At 32.3% G+C, this 18,755-nt stretch overlaps 2 protein-coding genes across 4 annotated transcripts in view; one reads left to right on the top strand and one right to left on the bottom strand.

Moving 5' to 3' along the window:
• Positions 1-2,758: 2,758 nt before the first annotated feature.
• LOC146939013 (E3 ubiquitin-protein ligase APD2-like) lies at positions 2,759-7,036 on the bottom strand. Of its 2 annotated transcripts, XM_085752837.1 has the most exons (10): positions 6,739-7,036; positions 6,004-6,110; positions 5,700-5,825; positions 5,492-5,585; positions 4,839-4,913; positions 4,665-4,747; positions 4,041-4,184; positions 3,877-3,952; positions 3,458-3,776; positions 2,759-3,181 (listed from the first exon to the last, which is right to left on the bottom strand). In XM_085752837.1, the coding sequence occupies exons 1-10, from the start codon at positions 6,902-6,904 to the stop codon at positions 3,106-3,108; spliced, it is 1,266 nt and encodes a 421-aa protein (XP_085608963.1). In that variant the 5' UTR covers positions 6,905-7,036; the 3' UTR covers positions 2,759-3,105. The 2 variants fall into 2 exon arrangements, with proteins under 2 accessions (XP_085608963.1, XP_085608962.1); XM_085752836.1 differs by lacking the exon at positions 6,739-7,036 and having other exon boundaries at positions 6,004-6,523.
• Positions 7,037-9,475: 2,439 nt separating this feature from the next.
• The window catches only part of LOC146939012 (peptidyl-prolyl cis-trans isomerase CYP20-1), a 28,205-nt gene continuing 18,925 nt past the window's right edge, over positions 9,476-18,755 (top strand). Inside the window, exons 1-7 of one of the 2 annotated variants that reach the window (XM_085752834.1) lie at positions 9,476-9,617; positions 9,817-9,895; positions 11,437-11,484; positions 11,575-11,598; positions 11,989-12,171; positions 12,283-12,358; positions 13,911-14,446. In XM_085752834.1, the coding sequence (XP_085608960.1) occupies positions 9,552-9,617; positions 9,817-9,895; positions 11,437-11,484; positions 11,575-11,598; positions 11,989-12,171; positions 12,283-12,358; positions 13,911-14,049 (615 nt within the window). In that variant the 5' untranslated portion in view covers positions 9,476-9,551 and the 3' untranslated portion in view covers positions 14,050-14,446. Of the gene's footprint in view, positions 9,618-9,816; positions 9,896-11,436; positions 11,485-11,574; positions 11,599-11,988; positions 12,172-12,282; positions 12,359-13,910; positions 14,447-18,755 lie in introns of those variants that run through there. The other variant, XM_085752835.1, reaches the window with a different exon arrangement.

The following is an 18,755-nucleotide window of genomic DNA, read 5'->3' as shown; positions in this document are numbered from 1 at the left end:
GATTTATGTATGTTTTCTTTTGTTTATGCTTATGATTGTTTAGTTATGAGTAGTTAAACTCTTAGTTTGATTAAGCCATGATGAAACTCTTGTAATATATGATTTTGTAGTTGAACTCTTTCTATAATCAATGTTATTCAGTCTTTATTCAGAATTACTTGTGTTTATTGCTTTTTAATGTTATTGTTTTGTATGACTACTAGCCCTAGCTTCTTGCAATCACATGAATTGATCTTAGGAATTGAATGACTACTAGCCCTAGCTTTTAATCCTGATATAGTAATTTTGTTTAACTCAACACTAGGAACCTAGAGATAGGAAATTGAGAGTTATGATATATGAATTAACGTTCCAACAACGCTTCCACGGTTATTCAATCTAGTTAAGAGATTAATATGGTTATAACTTAGGAAAGGGTTTTGAGTCAAGAGATTGATCAAAACCACTTAGTTAATTTATCGTAAAGATTGAGTAGTAATTGAGAGTAAAGAGGGGTCAACGTTTTCATATAAAGCAATAGCGGATTCACCGGCTTAATCATTCATCTCAATATAATTTTCATTCAAACTTTGTTCAAATTAATTAAGTCTGATGAAACCAAACTTTTCTGCCTAGGGCAACCAATACAAACTTTACACATCCAAACGTATAAAGCGCTTGCTAGAATTGAAATTAACACAGTCCTTGTGGATCGATATTTATTACTACTTCGATAGTTTTTGGTACACTTGCCAGATTTCTATCACCATCTCTGGCAACAGTCCTAAGGTTCTTTGGGACAAACTGCTATGGAATTCTCGTATTCCTCCCTCTAGATCTTTCATCACATGGAGGTTGATACATAACAAACTCCTCACTGATGAAAATCTCAGAAGGAGGGGTTGCTCCATTGTTTCCATTTGCCTTTTCTGCTACAAAACTGCTGAATCTTCCCAGCATATTTTCTTTGACTGCCCAGTCACTTTCAGACTATGGGAATGGCTTGAGAAGGGTACTGAACAGGTTTTGGATTACACTAGTTGTTTGCACTTGATTTTGGGCAGGGTGGGAGTTGGCAGCAAGCTTGTTCAACGGATATTAAACTCTGCTATCATACACATTATATGGGCCATTTGGATAGAGAGGAATCAAAAATATTTTCACAACAAGCAACAATCTATGTCCACCTTATTCAACAATGTTTTAGTTGAAGTCAAGCTTAGCTTTAGCCTGAATTTGGTAAAAGGGGACTCTGCTATGCAGGATTACAATATAACTAAGCTTTTCAATATTCCCCTTAAGATCAAAAGAATCACCCCTGCTCAAGACATTGCTTGGATCCCTCCTGTTGGTGATATAGTGAAGATAAATTGTGATGGCTCTTCCATTGGTGGTTAATCTTGTGGGGACATTGGAGTGGTGTTTAGAGATTCTGCTTCTCACTTTTTAGGAGCACTTTCTAGTAACATTGGTCATGCCACCTCGTTGGATGCTGAGTTTTGTGCAGGAATGGTAGCTCTGGAGAAAGCTCAAAGCATGCATCTTATGAATATTTGCCTTGAAACTGATTCCATAAAAGTCTTCACTGCTTTTAAGAAGGATCATGGAGTCCCCTGGCATATGCGAGCAAGATGGCACAACTGTATGCTATATTGTAGAAGCATCTCCTGCACATGTGTTCACACCCTTAGAGAGGGAAACATGGTGGCAGATGCGTTGGCTAAGCATGGACAAGGGCTTTCCTTACATTCCACTCAGTGGTGGCCTTTTCCACCCCCTTTTATCTCCTCTCTTCTTTTTAGTGATAGTCTTGGCTTACCCTTCACTAGACTTGTGATGAATTAGTTGCTTCCCCCCTCCCTGTTGGTTGTAGGATGCTTAACTGTTTGTTTTCGTTTTGAACTCTTTGAACTCTGCTTGTATTTGGTTCAGGCCTCTCCTGGCTTTTGAATGAATTTTTAGCTTGATAAAAAAAATTCTATTAACTCTCATTTACTATATAAGGACCAACAACTGCCGTTTCTAAGCATTCCATTCACAATCATCTAACTAGAGAGAGAAGGAGAGCGAATCACATAGAGATTACGATGGAGCAAGTCTTCGAGCTTGAGGAATCAACTCAAACACACAATTCATCTAGTCGCATATTCTTATTATGCATTATAAAACTGCCATAAGTAGTTTTTTTAATGACAAATTTAGTAATTAGATTAGTTTTTTCTCCTTCGTTCGGGTTTGAACCCCAGTTGAGCTACTCAACCCCTCGTAAGCTACAATGAGTAGCTAAATCTTTCTTTTGTTGGAGTTAGATGTAATTAACTAACTTTGATGTATTTCTTTTGATCATGACATTATATATAATCTAGTTATTCATGAATATCGGTGTTTATCCTTTAAACTTTAGATTGACATTGGAAAATGATTTTTAGATCTAGATTTAGGTTAATCACATGTTAAATATTTGAAATTCTAGGGATATACTTAGGTTTAACAGTTACATGTACCATCTGATCGATAATGTTATCGTATTGGATTAAGTGATTGGCGAGTCAAACGTTTAAACAATACAATAAATCTCTCGTCGTTATTTAAGAATAAATATTGTATGATGAGCAACAAATGAAAATATTTACAGTAACTAGAATATGTAGAACTGATCTCGAGGGTATATAAGAAAGTGGTTAATGGATTCTAATCTCAACAATATCATTAATTTGTTGTTTCTATCAACTGTTACCGCTGTTACGTTTATGAACAAATCATAACTCTTGCACCCTTAGGATAATATGATTGATTGTTTATATCACACAAGTTTTTGTGGATAAGATAACAAAAAAAAATACTTATTGTTCGATGCTTGCAATCAATAAGCAAGACTATTACATAATTGGTATTTTAATATATTAATTTACATTTTGCCATTGCTCTCTGTTGTAATGGTTCATGCCTATATATCACCAAAGCATCTAAGAAATGAACCAAACCATCATTTTAAGAAATACAAATTTCTCTCTTAAAATTATAATTCTCTCTAGACACACTGAATTCTATTCTATTTTGCTAGAATTTCTGCATAGAGAACTCGATTTTTCAAGATCATCCTCAACATTCAAATTTCTGTCTCAACTACACAATATAAATTTTTCTTACTTTCTTCAATTTCCTTCTGCAAATGGGACAACTGCAAGTTTCTTCAACAAGTCTACACAAAGAAATAATAGGCGTTAAACTCTACATTAATGTACACAAAACTTTCTCAAATTTTATATGCATATGTATGTACAAATTTACAAGCAATACTCTCATTTATGCACATATATTTTTCAATAAAAAAAACTATGAATTGTGTTTTAGGCAACATGTGTTGGAACCACTTGGTGTAAAAAAATTATTGGAGTATATATAAGTCTATATTAATTGATATCTTTTAGGTCACCTTGAAATAAATTAAAGAAATAAAAAAAAAAAAGTGTTTTACCTTGTTCCACACGCAAAGCATGTTGCAAAATGGCCACATGGAAGAAAAAAGCAATCCCTTGAGGCATCAAAGCAAATAACACACAAACATTGAAGATTACTTGTTTCCCCTTCAATTATTGGCTTTTCTTCATCAGAATTTTCACTAGAGAATGAATTATAAGATGAGCACCAGCTTGAATTATCACCATCTTTTCTAGACAATAATGGAGCTCGTTCTGAAATTACTTCCACTTGTTCGAACCTTGCATTTTCTTCATCGTTGGTTCGGAACGTTTTGTAGAATTTTATGGAGAATAAGATTTGCACAATTAACACACCTATATTTATTGCATAATGTAATGAAATATGTTATTCACTAATTTGGTTAAGTATATTTATAAATTAAATTATTTTCAAAAAGCAAAAAGTTTGTGTTACCTAATCCTGCAAAATATATGATCCATCTTGGTTCATAAGAAATATTCACATCAAACCATTCATTTTTTGAAGCACCCTGAAAGATGGACTAGTTATATAAAGCATATGCTAACATTTAGAATAACAAAATAAAAGTGATAAGAAAGATATATAGCTCTATTTACCTCAATAGGACCAGGAGTTGTTAATAGTGCTATGTTTGCTGAAAGAGCAGGGTTTAATCTACATAAACCATTATCCAGAGAACATTTTTGATAAGACCCAGTTGTATTGTAGAGAAGTGCATTTACAATGAATTTCAACTCTACCTGATTATACAATAAAATTGAAAAATAATGATAATCACTTTAATATTACTATAAAGTACTATAACATAATTTATATCACAACTCTTTAATATTGATGTTCAACTCCTCTCAAAAAAAAAATATTGATGTGCAACTAGTTAAAAAACGTCCTTACAATAAGTATATACATCTTAATTTACTATTACTTCATAATGAAAATAGATTGTGCATTGTATGCTATAGTGTAATACTATGAAACACGAACACAGACATGGGCACCAACATAACACGGACACTGACACACCGATATGAATAATAATTTGAGAAAATGACATAATTCATTATAATCATAGGTGCCGTGTCGGTGTTGGACACCGACGCATGTCCGATACTGAAACACACCTAATCTGAGGTGTGTCCGTGCTTCATAAATACCATATGATGTTGAATAAGAGTATTAATATTTATGTGAGTGGAGTGTTGATTGTTTTCATAAATCACCTTTACATTTTGAGGTTTCATATTTCCAATAGCCACATAGTAAGTAGATGAATGTGATATTTTCTGTAAGATACTTCCACTTCCTGTAAGTAAAATAAATAAATAAATATGAATGATAACATCAAAACAAAGTTTAGCATGAGAGAAAGAACACTATTTTATAAGTAACTATACCATAGATATTATTCCAATACAATGTTGCATTAGGGAATGATGGATCCTCTTTCCACTTAATTAGGCTTTCTCTACCTGCGTTTATGTAAAAATTAGCAAGCACAATGTGTCCACATCCAATAGATGAAAGAATACATGAAAGGTTTCTCAGAAATGTCTGAGATTATGGATCTGCTCATCTGCATCAAGGTTCTTGATGTCTCTGCGACTGCATTGCGATCGTAATCAGTTGTATTTCACCATAATTTTTTGCAACATGAATGTTTCATGGACACCTATTTTTTCATACACCTGCGACACTTAGTTAATCACGTACAAAAATATTGTTAATTCAGTTAAATATATGGTTAATTCAATTTACGTTGAACCCTTAAAAAAAAATCTAATCCACGATGAAAATTGTAGTCAATTCATGCAGTTGAGTTAACCACAATTTTGATTGTGAATTGAATTAACCATCTACTAAACTGAATTAGCTATATGTTTTAGGTGATTAACCAAGTGTTGTGCGGGTGTACAAAGTGTAAGTGTCAGTGTATCATTATTGTTTTTACAATGTCAATGAATCATAAAGGTATGTAAAATTGCTAATGTGGGCAACTGGGCATAATGGATCATAAATTGTGATGTAAAAAATAAAATACAAAGTGTACCTTTAGCAATGACAAGGAATAATGATGCACCTAAGGACTTAACATTGTAAAAAATATTTAATTGGGAATCTTTATTCAAGTAGAATATCCATTCCTGCAAAATCAAATGAAATACATTTATAAGAATATAGAAACCTCTAAATCCAAAATTCAAATCAAAATACAACATACAATAAAATAAAATAAATACTACAAAAGTGGAACATGCCTCTTGAGATTTTGCTGGTATAGTTGCATCATACATCTCAGTCCAATTTATTTTAACATCTAGTGGAGGAGGATAATCAAATCCATAAAGCATTAGACCAGGTTTTGGCTTATTATTTTGTTCCATCTGTTAATGAGTCATAAAAGATTATTAAATATATGAAGCACAAACACTCATCGGATTAAGCGTGTCCCGGTGTCGGACACGACACATTACACTGAATTATAAAGAAAAATAACAGCACCACAAACATCTAAATTGGTAAGAAATACAATAAGAAAATGTTGAAATATTAATTAAATACCTTGATAGATTGTATTAACACTGAGTTGATTTCTATCAAGCTTGAGGAGTAAGGTCCCAATTGTAAATTAACAGATCCATGGACACCAACAACCAGAGTTACAGAAGCTGTTAGTATATAATATTGGAGAATTAATAGAATATTCATTAACATGTTTAACAAATTGGAAGTTATAGAATATTTCATTATACAAGAATCTGAAGTTATGAGAGTGAATGAGAGGATAATAAGTAGAATTTGGAAGGAAAAAAAAAAATGTGGGAAGGTGATGAAAAATGCTTGAAAGTTACTTTTCTTACCTTTCCGAAGAAGAGATTCTAAAACATTCAAACATGTTAGAACAATTATAAGGACAACATGGAATCCATTTGACGACAATTTCCCACAATATAAGGACAACATTTTCAAAATCGCTGAAAACAATGTATCGAGATTTTTGCTCTAAATTTTATAAAAAGATTGACCAAGAATTGATAATTTTTTTATAGAGATTAAGATGAACTAAATTATATTTTATAGTAACTAAAAACATATTTTTAAAATTTTCAAAAACTTTCATATTAATTTAAAAAACTTTCATGAAGTCTTATCGTAAGAAGATATTAAAATAAATTGGAGGTCGGATTGGACTCCTCAAATTAGTCAGTTTTTAAGTCAGATACCGAATTAAAAAAATGAAATGAACCGACTCTAAAGTTTTAACGAAGAAAGTAATGAAGTTTAGCATGTACTAACCAATGAGCCAATATACCACTACTATCACAACGATGCAAGACCAAACATCATTTGAAATGTTGACCCCATAAGGAATGTTGTTGAGTTGATCTTGTTGGTTCTCATTTGAATCTTCATGTTTAGCTCCCTCGGATGCTTGAGATTTGTGGCATGATTCTTTTTCCATTGATTATTATAATATGAAAAACACAGTCTCAAATTGATCCAAAGAACCGATAAAGGATATTACTTATGTACACAATTATCTGAATATCTCTTCATTGAAAGTAACATGAAAACATGATGCTACTTGGTTGTGAAAATAATTTCTATCAAGATCATAAATGATAGATAATGTTTAGTCAAAAAGAAAAAGAAAAGGCTAGTTTTAAGTTAGGTAGACTATATCATATATGGTATAGTACTTATGGTCATGATCTCATATGACTGGGGGTTGGGACCGTACGTGAACCGTTAGACATAAATTCTATGGACTTTTTTCTATGTACAAATTTATGACTTTTTTTATATAGAAAATATGTTTAAATTATCTAGATTTACGGTCCTCTCATTTCTTTTTAAGTTGGCATTTTAATGTTATTTACATTTTTATATTATTTTTGACTATAACCATTTGGCTCCTATGAAAATTGACATTGATAATAATCATATTTTAATTGAGTAAAAAAAGAATCACATTTTTAATTAATTAACAATAATAACTTTTTATTTCCATTCTAAAGTATATTTTTCATTTTAGAAAACTCAAATCCAAATCTAAATCTAAAGTATAATTTCATTATAAAGTAATAAGGAGTATATTTTTTATTTCTTTTGAAGTTTCAAGTTATCCATAATCTAGAGTTAGTTGTCTTTTTTTTTTTTTTTTGAGAGGTGGGGTTAGTTGTCTTTGGGAACGAATCGATATATTGAGACGATAAGTATTAATCTGCATCTTTGTAATATAAGCGTAAACTTAGTACTAATATAGTATTTCCACCAAAACGAGAGTTGATTTCCACCAAAAAAAAAAAATATAGTATAAGCTTTTTTCTATGATTGAAGCAAAAACATTCGATTTTAAATAGATGGCTTAATCTGCACATTTGCAGATCAGTGATTGCATTTGCACGCCATCTCTCACATCTACTATACATATCACATTGACAAGTGTAGCAAGACATGTACATGAATTTAGTAGATTTAATTTAATTTAATATTTTTCTATTTGGCCAAAATCATTATTTCACCTTCTAGGTCGACCTGTATATTTTGACTTTTTCTAATTATAGAATCCAAAGCATTCAAAACACTGAACTCAAAATAACATGCCATTAAATCACATTACACTCCTTCAAAAATAAAAAATAACATCATACCTCAACAACAACATAACTCAACCAAACCAATTTCAACAACATAATTCAATATAAATTCAAAAACATAATTAAACACAAACTTCATCTGGTTTCATCCATACACACCCTAATTTTTCATATGTTTTGAGTTGAATCATCAAATTTCTCTAAAATCAGTTTTACCCCTTCCAAAAGTTAAATCAACCATCCTTTAAATTAAAAAAATAATAATATTAGATAACCCTCCAGTTCTCAAGGAAAAAAGGCCATGATTATCTGGAGTTCGCCCATGAGGTAAGGATAATATGACGAAGAATTGTTCCACATAAGAATCGAACTTGATTATGCGGAACGATTCCTTTACTATTCTGGTATCTATTATTAAAAATGTTTACTTTTAGGTTTATTTAATAAATGATGTATTTAACTATATTAAAATTAGATACGTCATTTATTGAATGAATCTAAAAATTGAATTTTCTCTTCCTAATGGGACATGATTGAGTATTTGATAACTCAAATGGCCCAGAGGATCTAAGAAGGAATTTCACTCTTCTCCCTTTCAAAATTGTTCATTCCCATCCCAAACATCCAAAATTAACCTCAACGTAAGTTCACTTCAGCTCGGTACCCAACGTGAGTTAACTTGTGTTGAACTTAAGTGGTACTTAACTTCTGCTTGGTACAAGCGGAAGTTAATTCACGGTGTGTTCTAATTTACATCAGAACAACAACAACTTCTGCCATTGTATTTCAAAAGCCAAGCAAATCGAATTTTCTCCCTCCAAGTGTGTATTTCATCAAACTCAAACAAATCAACTTCTACTTCTACTTCAATTACAAATAAGTGCTTATGATCCTTTTGCATTACCTTTTTTTTGGTTTAAATGTTTGATTGAATGAGCAATTCGATTTTGGAATTACTTTTAGAAATGTTTGATTGAATGAACACTTGTTTAAATGTTTGGATTGATTTTTTATTTTGATTTTGATTGAACGAACAATTTGATTGAATGATTGAAAGAATGAATGTAGTGGTACTCAATAATTTGCATTATGAAGAATGCACGTTCAAGTGTTTAGATGCTTACAAAAAAAAAAAAACAATTATGTCAGAATTGCTGTTCTGGTAGCAGATCTGAAATCAACGCAAGTTAACTTACGCCGGGTACCAAGCAAAAGTTAACTTGCGCTGAGGTTAATTTTAGAAGTTTGGGGGTGAGAATGAGCAACGTTGTAAGAAGGAAAAGTAAAATTATCTAAGAAGAGGGTTTACGAACAAGGCCCAATTAATCAACCAATTAGGTAAAACTAATACTTACGTGTCACACTCCCATTAGTCCAAACCACGCAAACAGAATCTCCTACATACATACACTGACGCATTCATTACTCGCGTCACACATATACTGAGTCAGTCACTCTAACACCGAACACTGAGATCGATCATAGAACAAAGCGAAGCAAAACAAACCGATGGCAAAAACGACGTCGTTGCTTCTCTTATCACTGTTCCTCTTCGGAACCCTATCTCTTATCCAGGTTTTCATTTTTTCTTTATCTTGATCTGATCTCAGTTTTGTAATTATTCTAATATCACGGAATTAGTTCTTAATTTAGATTAAGATCGAGATTTAATTATGATATATGATGATTAGATATTATGAATTTGTAATTGTGTTTGGTGAAAATTTTGTTTTGATTTTTTTGTTTGTTGTTAATTTTGTGTGAATTAATGCAGGCAAAGAAGGCGAAAGAGGATTTGAAGGAAGTGACAAACAAGGTTTATTTTGATGTTCAGATTGATGGGAAGGATGCAGGTTTTTAAGCTTAACAATCTATTATGCATTTGATCAATTATTAAGATCATTATTTTGTGTTGGATTTTAACCTCAATGGTCATTTTGGTCTCTGAATGTGTCAGACACCGCCAATATAGTTTATGATTGTGTCGAGATTGCAAATACATCCTCGAGTTTCTCTTTAGTTAGTCATTTTGGAAATGTGTTATTTCGTTAGTCAATTTGGTTAATTGCAAACAAAAGAGACATTTAGGGGGGTGTATTGGATTAGGATTTTAAGAGACAATTTTTTTATAAAAAGTCTTGTGGATTTTAAAAGATTGTGCAAGATTTTAATGACTTTTAAGATTTTAAAAGACTATCAAGATTTGTAATTTGGATTTCAAAGGATTATATCATAAGATTTGGAAGGACTTTTATGGATTCATGAGATTTTATAGGATTCAAAAAAATTTTAGAAATGGATGTGTTAATTTAAAAATTATGAACTCTGCTTCAAAAGTACCACATATCTTCTCAATTGCATTCTTTAAGACCAATACTGGAAATTGATATTTATTTATTTTTTTTCATTTTCAAAAGTACCACATATCTTCTCAATTGCATTCTTTAAGACCAATACTGGAAATTGATATTTATTTATTTTTTTTCATTTTGAAGGTTGTAAAATTTTGTAGAGGATATCACACACTTCAATATAATATAGCTAAAAACACATAACCTATTAATGATACAAAGAAATTTGTTAAGTTAATGAAAAATGTCATATATTCACTGAATACGTAACAAAATAGCACAATAGAGAAAAATGGCATACATATGAGACATGATATCTTATGAGAGTATATCAGAAAACTGTAACGCAGTAGCACGAAAAATAGCAGCAGCTCGTGGTGAAAAGTAAAGAAACAAATCTTGGCAATCAATTGTCTGAAGGTAAAAAAAGTCTTTGAGAAAGTATGAAAAGTCTCAAGGTTTTTAGTGAGATTGTTGAAAGAGTGTATTATGTGTATTTTTAACTAGAAAGTCTCACAAAATCCATTATACAAAAGAATCCATTAAAATCATTATATTTTTGAATACCAATAGACATTTTTTAAGTTGTGAGGAATCTCAATTGAATACCACCGAATTTCGTTGCCTTTAATAAAAAGTCTTGATTCTCTTGATTGAATACCACAAGATTTATTTATATTTTATAAAAGTCTTGATTGAATACCATGAGATTTTTTTATAATAAAATTGTCTTTTAAAATCCTTTGAAATCTCAATTCAATGGTGTATTTGCAATTTTGATATATCTTGAGACAAAATGACTGTTTACCCAATAAATTTGTTATCAGCTAAAATGAAAAGTGTGCGTTTATATAGGCTAGTTCTTCTAATTAAGGAATTCATATGAAAATTGTAAATTATAAGAATTTGTTAGAAGTTATTATGTAAACGAAAAAACGCGAGTTAGTAATGTGAAATGAGGGAAATTCTTGAGAGAACCAACTGAGAATTCAAACTATTTTGGTATGTAATGGGTTCTGATGTTGTGATTCTTGTCTGCCCAGGTCGTATTGTAATAGGTCTTTTTGGGAAGACAGTTCCAAAAACCGCAGGTAAGGTTTTCAAAATCTCTGTATATTGTTGGTGCTTAGATTACATCTTTAGCTTTATCTAAAGCCTTGTTTTGATGTACCCTTTTGCAGAAAACTTCCGAGCTCTTTGCACAGGTGAGCTTGTTTCTGCTGCTACTGTGTATTTTATTTTATCATATGCTCAAAGTATTTGTTTAAATCATTTTCTATGTGCATCATCAAGCGTAATAGAAAAATGAGTGAATAAATAAATTTACTCGATTTAAGAACCGATGACTATCAGTTGGCTTGTAACTGGATAGGTGTCTACTTGTGAACACATATTTAAGTCTATCAGGTGGATTATATGCCGTTATTTTGCTTCTTTTCACTCATGTTTTCCTAACATTTCATCCATTTCCTAATAACATTTAATATACTGATATCACTGTCTGAGCTTATGAGGTGTTTTTGTTCATCTTACAAATTGAAATATATTATGGAATTAATTTTTCATTTTTGCTTTCATTTGTATCGAATTATTAGGGGAAAAGGGGACCGGTAAATCTGGAAAGCCTCTTCATTACAAAGGTAGCTCATTCCATAGGATTATCCCTAGCTTTATGATCCAAGGAGGTGATTTTACACATGGCAATGGAATGGGCGGAGAATCAATTTACGGAGAGAAGTTTGCAGATGAGAACTTCAAGCTAAAGCACACTGGTCCAGGTAAATGTTCTATCTGTCTATGTTGTTTTAGTTGTTTACTAATCATAAGTTCAAATGAATCTCTGATGGGGCTGATTTTTTTTTTTTTTTTGTCATTTTCTGTATCAACAGGATTTTTATCAATGGCAAATGCTGGTCCTGATACCAATGGTTCACAATTTTTCATCACAACTGTGACAACTAGCTGGTAATTATATCTTTATTTTCTACATCAATAATTTAATTCCAAAGAAAACACATGTTCAAATGTTATGTGCTACTGCACAGTCTCCTTTTTTCCATTTTACTAAAGCATATTCTGATAGATGTTGATAGGAGTAGATAACTAATTAGGACCTATATGTCCACTGCATGCAGTTTTGACGCAAGCTCGTGTCATAGAAATTTCCAATGTTATCATGATTTCTTTTATAAAACCAGCATTGCTATATAAAGAGAACAAAACCATCACGAGAGCATAGCGAATTAAAAAGGAACCAATGAAAACTTTTCCACAATTCATGGTAAGTCAATTGGAAAAGGAAGAAGTCAATAAAAGGGGCTGGGTGGAATACACACTCGCGATGTATTCGCGAGATAACGTTTCGCTTGAAATAACAATTTTCTTATAAAACACATGAGTATACTGTGTAGAGAATAAAATAGAAGACGAAGGATTATGTCATAGAATTTTTCATTATGTAATATGTATATTAATAAAAAAAATCACGATTTTGAAACTAAATTCCAACATTTTACATGTTTCCGTAATTGATCAAAATCTATGACATAATCTGAGAAAAAAAATGTGGCGTAGGTGAGAAAGAGGCCTCTTTTATAATAAGTGGTGCAAGATGATATTGCGGTAATTCGATAATTCAGCAACCTACGACAACGTGTGATATAAGTGAGAAAGAGGCCTCTTTTAAACCATATGTATCACGTAATCGGGAACAAAATGGCAAAAGGTGCAAATGCAAATTATAACACCCGTTCCAAAGGTAATGTTTTTAATAATTCCAAATAAAGTTTCTTTTTTTGAAATATCAGGTGCATTGGCAAACCCTGACTCAAATTTGTTAACGCATTATCTAAATATTGTTCAGTCTCATATTTACCGGAAAGGGAATAGTTGTGCAAATAAGTTAGCAATCCATGATCATAATCTTGTTGGTATTATTTGATGGGATGAACTTCCTCATTTTTTATTAGAGAAGAACTTGTTTAGACTCTGCAGTAAAATGATATCTACATGTCATAATAATCAATTCTTCCATAATCATGACATGACATACATCAATTTGTGAAGACCTGTATTTTCTTTAACCAGTATGCATGTATTTTCTTTAACCAGTATGGAGATGCGAATCATTGTATAGCATGACTATAAGATACTCCCTCCGTTTCAAAATGAGTTTCGCTTTAGCCAAAAAAATTTGTTTCAAAATGAATGTCACTTTCAGTTTTCAATACAATGATAACTTTTTCTTTTCACTTGTACCCTCCAATTAATACTCTGCACACTACTTCCAAAGTATTACTTTTAAAACTAACCAATAGTTAACAAGGATAATTTGGTAAAATAACCATTCTCTTTCTTTTAATCATTGCATTTCTTAATATGTGTGTAAACACCTAAAACGACACTCATTATGAAATGGTGGGAGTATATTATTGAGTTTATTTAGTATTTTACTGGTCATTTGTGATATTAATTTTGCATTTTTGCTTACTAATTAATGTATATATCTGTTCGATAGGTTGGATGGAAGGCATGTTGTTTTTGGAAAGGTGCTTTCGGGAATGGATGTTGTTTACAAGATTGAAGCTGAAGGAAATCAAAGTGGCACTCCCAAGAGCAAGGTTGTGATTGCTGATAGTGGTGAACTACCTCTATAAGTGCATCCTCTCATATCTCACCAACGATATGTTGAAGATGTTACAGTTTTCATTTCCATTGCACCTGCAGGACTACTTATTTTTTATAAGCATGTACTTTGTCAGTTAGTTTTATCTTTATGATAACTCATAATTAAGATGAAATTTCTCGTTCAAGATTAGAGAAAAAATGGCGTTTGTTAACATGAAATTTGTAGAAGGAAATCCAAGTGAACATGGCAGTTGAGTATATTAAGCAGCACTGTTGAGTATGTTGAACTTAAACCAACATTGATACTGCTTCAACAGTTCAATACGTGTTGTATCTTTGCTGTGTTTTGTGGACTGTTGTACTTGAAAAAGTAAGCAAAAGTTTTGTAACTTTTGTTGCTATTTGACGCCTTAGTTTTTTGGTTCACTTATTTCTTAAGGAAGTTTTATTCAATCTTATTCCTATAAAGATTCTTGTAGACGTGCATTCAATCCGACGTGCAAAATTTGTACATCCAGATTGGTTAATTTGGACGAATGTGTTTTAAAGAAATGCTAGGGACAAAAGAAAAAAGCATTCTAAGATTACAACTCAAATTTAGTATATAAGTATTCTATGAAACACCGGTCCATAGCATTTCATATGGTCCTTAAAATCAAACAAGAGACAATGAAATGCAACAATTTCCAAATGATACTGTTAATAGACATTTTACCAGATTCCTTTTATCCTCTTAACAACCTTCTCTATGAAATTTTAGTGTGAGGTTGTATCCAAGTAAATCTTTCTCATTCAATAGTAGTTACACAATGAAATTGTTAGAGCATGATATAACAAGATAATCCTATAGAATCCAACAAGTACACGTATTAGACCGTCTACAAAGTAAAGTAGTTAATTTTTTACCCCCAATAACCGTCCTTCACTTTTTATAAGCACCTTTTTCGAACCCATTCAAAAATTGTTAATTTTCGAACAATTTTTTGGAAAAAAATGGTACTATGTACCTCACGACAAACAATTTTCGAGCCCATCCTTATCCTCAAAAGCTATTAATTATCCAATAATTTTTTCCAATATTTGAGTCATAATACATGATCAATGAAATATGTGTTTAAGTTTTAGAAACTGAGCAATGAAAAAAGTTGGCCTTTATAAAGATTTTTTCTTCAAACTGCCCTACATCTGAAAATTATACTCGGTTATACCCTACTTTCAAAATTATTATCCATCCTAGTTTCATTTTCATCCTTACATAGCGCTATCTGAGACGACACCACCGTCATTCAAAATGGTTCTCTCAGAGAGAGAGAGAGAGAGAGAGAGAGAGAGAGAGAGAGAGAGAGAGAGAGAGAGAGAGAGAGAGAGAGAGAGAGAGAGAGAGAGAGAGAGAGAGAGAGAGAGAATGAGGGTGCCATATCAGACGACTGACATTGACATGGAATGAACCTAGACATTTTGGATAATAATTTTGTAAATATGATGGATTTTGAATTATCGTTTTCACAACTAGGGTAATTTGAAAAAAAATTCCTTTATTAACTAAGCGTTATGCTAACAAGTGTCTTTAAAGTACATTGTATGCTTAGAATATTATATACTTAATACGAAATAAACATGGTTAATAAAAACTTTGATCTTAAAAAAGAAAAAAAACCAGATAAGTGTGTTCCTAGAGAAAACAAAAGATAATGAAATCATAATAAATTTGCAGACGAGAAAGGACGGCTTGTGAGTAGGTGATAGTGTGAGATATGAGATCCAATGCAAAAGGAGGCTCAATCACAAGAATAATCGATACTACATAAGTTTTAGAAACCGAGCAATGAAAAAGTTGGTCTTTATTGAGATTTTTTCTTCAAACTACCCTACAAAATATTACTCGGTTATACACTACTTCCAAAAATATTAACCAATTTATTATATTTCATCTTCATTCTTACACGTAATGCATCTGACACAACACCACTGTCCTTGAAGATGCCTCCCTTTTTGAGAGAAAAGATGGTGATGCAAAGTCAGACACACTACAGTGAAGAAATGAAACTAGATATCTTGGATAATAATTTTGTAAATATGATAGATTGAAGTATCGTTTTCACAACCAGGTAATTTGAAAAAAAGTCCTTTATTAACTAGTTACACAAGATTAACAAGTTGGTTCGAATCATCTTTCAAGTAGAGATTGGAACTTGGATTGCGACCCTATTAATCTAATTAAAGATAAAACTAGCACCAACCTTAACTGCAGAATTATTTAAAAAAAAATGTAGAAATTAGGTTAAAAATCATAATACGTAAGAGGAAAAAATTACAAGTGTCATTCAATAGATACCACTTTCAGTAAAAAAAAAAAAAAAAGAGTCGATACTGCTTATTGGAAATAGCAAAGCTATGTGTGTTTGGTTCTAGAATATGACTAAAAGCAAGAGTGCCTTGATTCTCACAATAAAAGTTCAAAACAAATCTCAACTAAAGCAAGAGTGCTTTGATTCTCACAATAAAAGTTCAAAACAAATCTCAACTAAATAAAGTTTATCATCCCACCTAAACCATTGCCACAATATAAATATAAATGAAGAGTTTTATTGAACGAAAATGAAGAGTTTTATTGAACGAATTGTTGAACGAACGAAAATGAATTGGATGGATCAATTGGATCAGTGAGGAATTGGATCAGGAATTGGATGGATCCAATTGTGGACCGTCCCTGGCTCCCCTCACTGATCTCACTGATCCATCTCACTGATCCAGGGGATGGTCCACAATTGGATCCGGATGACGGTCTCCATCTCACTGATCCAGGGGACGGTCCACAATTGGATCCGGATGACGGTCCACAATTGGATCCGGATAAATGAAGAGTTTTATTGAACGAAAATGAAGAGTTTTATTTTATTGAACGGATTGTTGAACGAACGAAAATGAATTGGATGGATCAATTGGATGAAGAGTTTTATTTTATTGAACGAATTGTTGAACGAACGAAAATGAATTGGATGGATCAATTGGATGAAGAGTTTTATTTGAAAATGAATTGGATGGATCAATTGGATGAAGAGTTTTATTTTATTGAACGAATTGTTGAACGAACGAAAATGAATTGGATGGATCAATTGGATGAAGAGTTTTATTTTATTGAACGAACGAAAATTTGGATGGATCAATTGTGGACCGTCCCCTGGCTCCCCTCACTGATCCAATTGATCCATCCAAATTCAACAATTCGTTCTCCCCTCACTGATCCAATTGATCCATCCAAATTTTCGTTCATTGAACGAACGAAAATTTGGATGGATCGAAAATGAATTGGATGGATCAATTGGATGAAGAGTTTTATTTGAAAATGAATTGGATGAAGAGTTTTATTTTATTGAACGAATTGTTGAACGAACGAAAATGAATTGGATGGATCAATTGGATGAAGAGTTTTATTTTATTGAACGAACGAAAATTTGGATGGATCAATTGTGGACCGTCCCCTGGCTCCCCTCACTGATCCAATTGATCCATCCAAATTCAACAATGAACGAAAATTTGGATGGATCAATTGGATCAGTGAGGGGAGAACGATCAGTGAGGGGAGTGGACCGTCCCCTGGCTCCCCTCACTGATCCAATTGATCCATCCAAATTCAACAATTCGTTCTCCCCTCACTGATCGTTCTCCCCTCACTGATCCAATTGATCCATCCAAATTTTCTCACTGATCCAATTGATCCATCCAAATTCAACAATGAACGAAATTGTGGACCGTCCCCTGGCTCCCCTCACTGATCCAATTGATCCATCCAAATTCAACAATGAACGAAAATTTGGATGGATCAATTGGATCAGTGAGGGGAGAACGATGATCAATTGGATCAGAGAGGGGAGAACGATCAGTGAGGGGAGAACGAATTGTTGAATTTGGATGGATCAATTGGATCAGTGAGGGGAGCCAGGGGACGGTCCACAACGAGGCTAGAACAACCGCACAAGTGAGAGAAGTGAGAGAGACGTCACACTCCTACCCAAAACCTTAAGGCAACGAGTTTATGGGCCCTCTTACTTATAAGGTGTTCAACCTTTACTTTTTTATCCGATGTGGGACATATAACTCACACTTGCACACAACACAACCTACTTAACACCACAATCTTAAGTTGTATATAACAATTTATGGATGTAAGTGGAATAGATGCAATAAAATACATGAAAATTATAAGATTGTTTACAAAATACAAACATACATGAATATAATATAAGCTGGTAAACTTGTTTGACCTTTGAAAAAAAACTTGCTTCATTCTATACATACTGATTATTACTACTAAAAGTTTTATAAATAGAACTAAAGAAGGAAATAAAACTTTCAGCGTAAGGTTGCTATCATTTGTTGAAGGGAAGTAAAGATAGAGAGTGAGGGTGTGAGTTTAGGGAGCATCTGATTTTCTTTAATACTACTATTCATGCAGGGTATAATTACATCTTTATCCAACAAGAAATACAAAATCCTGTGTGATATTTATCCAACATGCTTACTGTGTGAGAAATTAGGCAGTTTGCAAAATTATGCAAAAACTGCATACTGAACAATTGAAAGTATATTAGCATCTTACCTGCTTAAGCTTACCCTTTGGGATTACTCTTGGCTCCCCATGTGCACTGGTGCTAACAAGTAGTGATTTGGTAACATCCCAATAGTATCTACATTAAATATTTTATTTCACCTTCTAGGATCAAAGATTATTTGA

The sequence above is a fragment of the Medicago sativa genome, chromosome 3 (genome assembly GCF_051527215.1).
Source record: "Medicago sativa cultivar Bolivia chromosome 3, Bolivia_mono, whole genome shotgun sequence".
Classification (NCBI taxonomy): domain Eukaryota; kingdom Viridiplantae; phylum Streptophyta; class Magnoliopsida; order Fabales; family Fabaceae; genus Medicago; species Medicago sativa.
The sequence above is the reverse complement of the archived record's forward strand: the minus strand, read 5'-3'. Positions and strand labels throughout refer to the sequence as shown.